Source organism: Strongylocentrotus purpuratus, unplaced genomic scaffold (assembly GCF_000002235.5).
Source record: "Strongylocentrotus purpuratus isolate Spur 01 unplaced genomic scaffold, Spur_5.0 spur5_scaffold_12, whole genome shotgun sequence".
In the NCBI taxonomy this organism is placed as follows: Eukaryota; Metazoa; Echinodermata; class Echinoidea; order Camarodonta; family Strongylocentrotidae; genus Strongylocentrotus; species Strongylocentrotus purpuratus.
In genome coordinates, this window is record NW_022145597.1 from 26847026 (window position 1) to 26856354 (window position 9329).

At 38.4% G+C, this 9329-nt stretch overlaps 1 protein-coding gene across 1 annotated transcript; it reads left to right on the forward strand.

Annotated features, from left to right (window-relative positions):
* Positions 1-1396: 1396 nt before the first annotated feature.
* On the forward strand, positions 1397-3915 carry LOC115922501. The gene is made up of 2 exons (XM_030981453.1): positions 1397-1555; positions 3358-3915. Exons 1-2 carry the CDS (start codon positions 1538-1540, stop codon positions 3913-3915), a joined length of 576 nt encoding a protein of 191 aa, XP_030837313.1. The 5' UTR covers positions 1397-1537.
* The last annotated feature ends 5414 nt before the right edge of the window (positions 3916-9329 follow it).

Genomic DNA, 9329 nt, shown 5'->3' on the forward strand with positions numbered 1-9329 from the left:
AAAGTACAAGTATACGAATTTTTTTCGATTAATTCAATTATGTAAGTCTACTTATTACCAATGCCCTTACATTGGAAATACAGACGTACCAGTATTGAAGTATTGTTGCTGTTCAACTGGTTGGAAGTTTTACCAAATGGTTCTAATGGCTCAGCTAGACCAGTTGAATTATAACTGGGTTGAACGCGGGTTACAGTAACATACTTCCTCTTCGACGTAAATTTCACGTGAATGAAGAACATGCATGATTCATCTCAAGTCAGCCTCGTAATATTCACGTACATTTCACGCAGATATTTTGACTAAAACTATCACTAACGCTTCACGTGTTTCTGTAACGCGATAATTTCGTGTCAGAAGATGTAATTTCATAACTTAACAAACACGGGAGTATTAGGTTTACAAGTAATGGTCTCCAAGGTAGGGATAATCACGTTATTATAATGGTGATATTGCAGTGACAAGTGCGTGATTTAGTGTACGTGTGTTTTAAGTTACCTAATGCAAAAAACGTATTAACACATTTACGTAAATGTCCGGTGTTTGAAGAACGTAACTCTCCTCAAGTCGATACCTTGATATTGACGTGATTTTCACGTGATTTTGTTTATTGGGTTCGCTTCCTTCTATTCTTTCTCTGTAACCTTTATGAACGTGCGTGTGTGTTGATGTACGGATGCGTACTTGTATTATTTAAGTCCTTTACTTTGTATTGTTAATTTATGTGCATTATCTTGTTATTTTTTGTTTGCAGGGCCCCGATTTAGCCGATTACAAGCAGATTTCTGCTTCTTAGGGGTCCTAACCATTATATTGTATATTGTATATTGTATTTCCATTGTAAATTGTTTTTATACTGGTTAAATAAATGAAATGAAATGAACATTCCACATCACATCGTTTAACAACCAACCAAACTGCGAGTCGTCTTTGACTGTAGTGTTCAGTATAAAGGAGGATCGTTGAACGAACATTCGATGACAGGACCGGAAATGACAAATGCACTGGCTGGTGTCTTGTGCAGATTCTGGATGGAAAGGTTAGCCTTCATACGTGATGTGTGGTGGCCCGATGGTGATTACCAGCAACCAGTTCATCACTATAGAAGGAAGGCACACTTGTTTGGAGCTGCCTCATCACCAGGGTATTCGAATCATGGACTAAAGAAAACTGCAACTGACCACAAAGACAAGTACAGTGAAGCTGCAGTAACTTCGTACACAGTGACTTCAACATTGACGATGGTCTGATCTCTGTTCCCACATCAGCAGAGTCAGTCGACTGATCACACAGACTAGAGTGCTCTGCAAGGAAGGAAAACTGCACCTGCACAAGATAGTTTCCAACTCAAGAAAGGTAATACAGGCAGTGTCTATGGAAGAACGGGCCAAGAGTGAAAGAACTCAACGTACTGCCTGATGAGCTGCCGATTGAACGAGCCCTAGGTCTGCAGTGGAGCATAGAATCAGATTCCTTCAACTTTTGCAAATCATTAGCTGACAAGCCATGCACCAGAAGAGGAGTGCTTTCAACAGTGATGTCACTCTACGATCCTCTTGGACTCATAGGCGCCGGAAGTGGGGGGGGCAGGGGGGGCAGTTGCCCCCCCAGTCAAAAAAGTGGGGGGGGCAAAACGCATTTTTGCCCCCCCAAAACGCCCCCCCCCTCCAAAAAAAACAAAACAGTAAAGGAGTAAACATGGTTTGTATTTTTAATCCAAAAGAACGTAACAATAATAAAAACCTGAATTAAATCACATATACAATTCCATTCAAAGAAAAAGGAAAGTTCACAGGAATTAAATTTCATAAACATTGCGCATGTCACCTACACGGTATTTATCAATGGAGGTCTCTATAATAGCGATACGCGCATATATCGTGGACATATTGTGCGAGAATGGGAAAGCGTGTCCGTTTTTTTGTAATAGGGGCGAGAAGACATGAGCCCCTGAACGCTGGCGTACTGATGGGGAGGGGGGGGGGGGGGGTGGTGTATTTCTTATTCGAAACAAGTGATTTACAAATGTTGATGTTGTGACATGATTTTCCGGCATTTTTTCTCCATTTTTTTGTAAGTCATACCTTTTTATGCGTTTGTTGGAAAATAAGAAATTCCCAAATTACAGTTAGGCGAAAATACGCTTATTTAGAAGCCTTTATGTCATGGTCTGCAAAGTGGCAAGGCTCGAGCCCCCCCCCCCCCCCCCACTCCTTTATGAAAAAGTATGTTAAAGAGAAAAAGAAAGAAAGACGGAGAAAAAAATAAATGACCTGCCAATGTCACAAATAAGGTATAAAAAATGCTCATCTGACCGTAATTAAATGCTTAAAACCCCAGAGCTTGCGGGGGCTCCGCCCCCGGACCCCACCAAGAGACCTAAGGCGGGCCCCTGGATGCTCATCTGACCGTAATTAAATACCTCAAACCCCCCGAGCTTCCAGGGGCTCTGCCCCCTGGACCCTACCAAGGGATCTAAGGCGGGCCCCTGGATGCTCATCTGACCGTAATTAAATACCTAAAACCACAGAGCTTCCGGGGGCTCTGCCCCCTGGACCCCACCAAGGGCCCTAAGGCGGGCCCCTGGATGCTCATCTGACCGTAATTAAATACGTAAAACCCCTGAGCTTCCGGTAGCTCTGCCCCCTGGAACCCCACCAAGGGCCCTAAGGCGGGCCCCTGGATGCTCATCTGACCGTTATTAAATACCTAAAACCCCTGAGCTTCCGATCCCACCAAGGGCCCTAAGGCGGTCCCCTGGATGCTCATCTGACCTTAATTAAATACCTAAAACCCCTGAGCTTCCGGGGGCTCCGCCCCCTGGACCCCACCAAGGGCCCTAAGGCAGGCCCATGGATGCTCATCTGACCGTAATTAAATACCTAAAACCCCTGAGCTACCGGGGGCTCTGCCCCCTGGACCCCACCAAGGGCCCTAAGACGGCCCCTGGATGCTCATCTGACCGTCGTTAAATATTAAAACCTCTGAGCTTCTGGTGGCTCCCCCCCCCCCTCCCTTGGAACACGTCAATGGCCTTAAAGAGGGCCCCTGGATGCTCATCTAACCGTAATTAATTACCTAAAACCCCTGAGCTTCCGGGGGCTCAGCCCCTTGACCCCCTACCGAGGCTCATGCCCTGGACCCCACGCCAATTTACGCTCTACCTGATCGATAATACTCCACTTTGAAAAACGTTCCGCGGGACCTGCATGTAACGTGTAAGACTGGTGGTGATGCAGATTTTTCGTCTGCCCCCCCCCCCCTCCGAACTTTTTTTCTCATTACGTCACTGCCCCTGGAAGGTGAGCCCCCTGGAATGTTTGCCCCCCCAATCCCAAACTGCTTCCGGCGCGCCTGCTTGGACTGATTGCTCCAGTGACATTGAGAAGCAGACAGAGTGTTAAGGAATTGTGCAGAGAAGGTGCTGACTGGGATGATCCACTGACAGACAAGATGAAAATGGAAAGGGGAGTTCTACGGGTTGGAGGACGATTAAAGCGAGCAGAGGGTTCATTTGATGAGCCGACTCATCTAGAACCGCTAACTCCAGATCACATGTTGACTCAGAAATCAAGGGTGATATTACCGCCGCCAGGTAACTTTCCACTAGAAGATGTGTACGCCAAGAAACGCTGGAGAAGAGTACAACACTTAGCCAACAAGTTCTGGTCTCGATGGAGGAAAGAATTCCTGAGCCAACTACAGTCATGGCAGAAATGGACGAAGCCACAGAGCAACATGAAGGTAGACGACATCGTGCCGACGAAGAATGATAACATTCCTAGAAACTTGTGGCCGCTGAGAAGAATCGCTCAAGTGTTCGCGTCTGAAGATGGCCATGTCCACAAGGTGAAGATCACAGTGGGTGATCCAGAACTGAATAGACAGGGAAAGCGAAACTCTCCATTACCTTGACCGCCCAATTCACAAATTGGTTTTATTAGTTCCGCAAGAAGACCAAGTGTAATTCCCAGCCAAGGAGCCAAGAACATTTATGGTAATTTACATTTTGACAGTTTAAGTATGAGATTTTGAACTCATTTAAATGACCTCATTTGAACTCTAAGGAACTGGAGGTTTATGGAACCTTTGTTTATGGCAGAAAGTCATAATCTAGACATTTATGGAGTTTGTTAAGACTAATTATATTGATTTTAGGGTCTGAGTAAAAGACTAGCACAGAGAAGAACATTTATTCATAGAGTCTTAAAGCAAGACTAAATTTATGTTCTTAATTTGATGGACAATTTGATTTTTGAAGAAGACAAATTTATTTGGTAAAGTCTGAAACTGAGTCTAGTAACAAATTTGTAGGAAAGGACTGAAGCAAGACTAGTCGAGTATTATTGGTTAAGTCTAACATTGGAGTCGCTAGTAAGAAACAAAAGGCAGTTATTCTTTTGGGAATTCTCTATGATTGATTGATTGATTGATTTTTAGTCGACAAGCTTCCAACATACAACAATATACAATAATAACAGATCAAAAAAAGTCAGCTTGAACAGGATAACCCACGAAAGCTCGAGAGCTTATTTCCAGTGGGGTCCCTTACAGACATGTATAAAATTAATAAGTTAAAATAGTAATATTTACAGACAGATAAGAAAATTAAAAGAACTACTTATTAAAGATAATAATAATAATAACAACATTAAACTGATGATAGAAATGATATTCAGTACAAGAAGAAAAAGATGAAGGAGAAGAAGAAAAAGAGGAGAAGGAAGAAGAGAAAAATAATGATGAATTTGTAGAATTTCTATAACGTACGAAAACATAAGTATATACATGAAAAAGTATGAACCGACAGAAGAATAAAAATTTCAATCATATAACATGTCATTCACTTCTCTTCTCTGACTGTCAAGTATTAGGTATTCCTTTAATTTCCTCTTAGAATGATCATAGTTTCCTTTTTTTTTACACCATTGGAAAGGGAATTCCAATGTTTTATGGCATTGTGATAAAACGAACTTCCAATACTACCTACTCTTTCTGGTAAGTTAAAGTTGAATCGTCTATTTCTTGTATTATAATCATGTACGTCAGTAACAAGATCGAAGTTGGATCGAATATAATGATTCGACCTAGTATGATATTTTATGCACGTGATGCAATACGAGTTGTTTTGATCTTTGGTCGACTTCAAGAAAACCAGCTTTAGAAAGTTCGCTGTAGCCAACATGAGTTCTTGGACCAGAACAGTTGATAAATCTCACCATTTTGTTCTGTATAATCTTCAACTTCTTTTGATCTGACTTGTTTATGTTACTATACCATGCAGGGTTAGCATAGTCAAATAAACATTGAATAAGAGCAAAACAGGGTGTACGTCTTGCTTTTAAATCCATACAACTTTGATATCTGTACAAAGATGAAAATGAAATTGCGCTAGCCAACTCAATGCCTAAATACTTCACAGACTCTTTTCTCTTGATTGCTTGATTATTGTGTGTCACTTTGAATTCAAATGACTTTTTAGAACTACTTTTAGAACAAAATAAAATGCTTTCTGTTTTTCCCAAGTGTAAAGAAAGCTTATTATCAGTCATCCAATCGACACACGTAGACAGCTGTTAACTGAGCTTTTCCTCAATATATTTAGGGTCAGGATTTGAATAGAGTACGCTGTCATCTGCGTACAATAATAGTTGAAGTCTTTTATACAAATGCACATATCATTTATATAACTTGAAAATAGAATTGGGCCTAAAATGCTTCCCTGAGGAACACCGCATGTTATAGGCATTAGTTTGGAACGAATATCATGAATGTCCACTACTTGGTGCCGATTAGATAAGTAGGATCTAAACCAATCTAAACTTGCCTTATCAAAACCCATTAGTTGTAACTTCTTCAATAAGACGCAATGATTAACTGTATCAAAAGCTTTTTGCAGATCAAGGAGCACCATACCAACAAAGCGCCCTTCGGAAGTTTCTCTCCTCAAATAATCAGTCAAATGAATTAGACATGTTTCAGTCGAATAATCATGTCGAAAACCAGATTTAAATTCATAAATTATATCATTTTCTTTGAAGTATCTTTCAATTTGAACACAGACCGATTTTTCTAGAATCTTTGATGCTACGCTTAAAACACTAATAGGTCTATAGTTGCTAACATCAGTTTTATCTTTCTTTTTATAAAGTGGAGTCACTTTTGCTATTTTCATATCCTCTGGAAAAGTACTCGTCAAGATAGATAGGTTCATTAAGTAACTTAGAGGCTTAAATAAAACCTTCGCACCATCTTTTAGAAATTTAGCTGGAATCAAGTCTAACCCAGTACTTTTTGATACATTCAACTTACGTAAATCTTTGAAAACAAATTGTTCACTGATTGGTAATAACTCGAAGCTGTTTTCACGTACACCTTTTGTTTCGTAAAAGTCACGAATACAATCATTGTCTGCGCTGAAAAAGTCTTTGGAAGGGGGGAGTTTGTTTACTAATTTGGCAGCCACATTTGTGAAATGAGAATTGAATTCATCAGCGATGGCCATCTTATCATGACATAATTCCCCATCAATTTTAATGACAGATTCTTGTTCTTTTCGCTTCTTATTTTTCAATCCTAAGCTTTTTAGATTCGGCCAAAGTTTTTTCGAATCTTGTTTATTTTCTTCTATCTTGTTTTGTAAGTAATCGAGTTTAGCCTTTTTCACCTCTTTTTGGACCATATTTCTTAATACTCTGTATCTTTTATAGAGCTTCTCACCTTTTGCTCTTTTCCTCCATTTTTTGGATACTATATTTCTCTCTTGAATTAGGGAAAGAATATCTTTAGTCACCCAAGTTTCTGATCTTTGTTTTATTCTTATCCGTTTCAGTGGCGCTATCATATTCAAATTTGAGATAAAAACATGTTGAAATATTGACCATGCCTCATTTACATCTGTACAGTAAGTTATTCGTGACCAATCAACAACAGATAGTTGAAGATTGAAAGACTCTTCTGTATATTTTTTCATGGATCTGATATCATTAGTCCTGTGATGACCTATAGCCAGTCTAACATTTTTCCGTGTACAGAAAGTAAAATAATGGTCGCTAATACCTAGATCAATGACACCACTTTGACTTATTTTATTTTCTTTGGTACAACCAACATGACCCAATAGAGAAGAACATGTAGGTGTAACGCGTGTTGCCTCTTTAATGAGTTGACTAAACCCATGAAGACTCAACAAGTCAATATATTTTTTAGCCAGTGGCGATTTGCGAAGAAGACAAATATTCATGTCTCCTAAAAGAATTATTTCGTCATCCTTCTTTAATGTATCAAGAATATTGGACAATTTCTCGATAAACAAATTGTTTTTCGGAGGTCGATACAGAACGCCAACAACAATTGGTTTTGATCTTGGTATAATCAAATTTATACACAGGGATTCCGTATCTCCAGTACTTATAGCATCCATAATATTAAATGCAATATCATTTCTGATATAGAAACATACACCACCTCCAGAGCCAGAGGATCGATCATGGCGTATGATTTTATATCCATCTATTTCAATTTCTTCATCATTTATGGAATTGTTTAACCATGTTTCAGTGAAAGCAATTATATAATAGACAGTCTTTTTCTTTTGAAAAGAATTCTAAGTTCCGATATCTTGTTTAGAATAGACCTCACATTAAGGTGTAAAAAATGAAGACCTTTAATTTTAAACTTTTCTTCAAATTCTTGATAAAGAGAAGTGTTTTCATCTCTGAGGTTTGGCTGAATTATTCTTGCTATCGCTTGCTTTTCAGGTGTAACGCGCGTTACCTTAAAATAGTTTTCTTTTAGTCTATCCTCGTTTTGGCTTTCTTTCTCTAAACAATCGTCAGTAAATATTGAGTCACAAAAAGATGGCAGACAACATGATAAACAATTCCACTTCTCATCAGAGCATTCATAATATAACCTGCGGTACTCTGAAAAACTGATAGCTTGACAATTAGTGTGAAACCATTTTTTACAATAAGAACACAGAAGGCCGTGTTGATTACATTTGACTGGCTTATCACAGTTCCCACAAGGGAACTTATATTTTCGACATGTTATGTGAACAAGTATGTTCAATTTATAGCACCAGGGGAATGCCGCAAAATTGGCTGGAAAATTGTTCATTTCTTTGGTTGTTTAAAATAACGGACTCTTTCTGTATGAAAATAGCTGGGTTTTTCCTGGTAGAAACTGTTTGTTAGCAATGATTTAGGGAATCATTTTTTGACAAGTTTGAGTTCCATGCTATAAATTGATCATTTGATTGACATTGTATAATTTATATTGCATGTATATCGACGTTCTTATACCTTGCTAGGTACTTAGGTATTTAAATAGAATTGCATATATGCTTGCTTATTGTAATGGTAGTATAGTGACAAAGTTTTACAAGTTATGCATTAGATTTGAAATGGTATAATAGTTTATGACGTAAATCATCCACTTTATGATTATAGCACTTAGTCCGCTAAACAGAAACTTAAAGGTACATTATAGTTCGGTAATGAAGAAAGTTAATTTTACAACTCGTACTGTTTGGTTAATTAGTATCTAATTTAAAGGAGCCATGTGAAAGTTGTAAATTTGTATTTGTCAGTTAAAGTCATTTTATTTAGTATTTATTGATTTAGCTTGACATTGCAATAATAGAACTACAGAGGGCGTTTGGTCAAAGATTACTTTGACAGTTCTCAAGTTTTTCTAGTTTGAAGGTCAGAAACTTGTTTGGCGCCACCTGTAGTTGGCTGATTTGGAATGATCATGTTTGCAACATGATTTCTGTTTTGTGAGGAAAATCTGTAGTTTTCTGGAGTATCCTTTGTTCCTGAGAGCTGTTTCTACAGTATTATGAAGGCACAGAGGTTAGTTAAACTACATATTTGAACATTATGAAAATGAATGTAAAAAAGGTAGTTTTTAAGATGTTTACATTGTATGAAACTTACAGTAGCAGCAGTAATTTGTATTGCAAATGTAGAACATGTGTGAACTGTGTACCCACACATATAGTACAATGACCTTACCAGAGATATCTATTGAACATTTAATATGTCATCACATCTATAATTGGTTTTGCTTAAAGGTGAAAGAAATAGTCAAGTTAAACGTATGATGCAGAAGAAGACATTCTATGATGAAATTGGATGAGGAAGTGAGCATATTTGTGTGAATGGCGGGTCCAGGTCATGACTTTGTTATTGTATTCCTTGACTATGATAAAGTCATTCAAGCTCGCTAAGTATGGGCACATTTTTAGTTGAAACCGTGTTAAATCTGAATTTGATATGATAAAGGTGATATAAGTTTAATTGTGTGTTAGCGATATGACATTC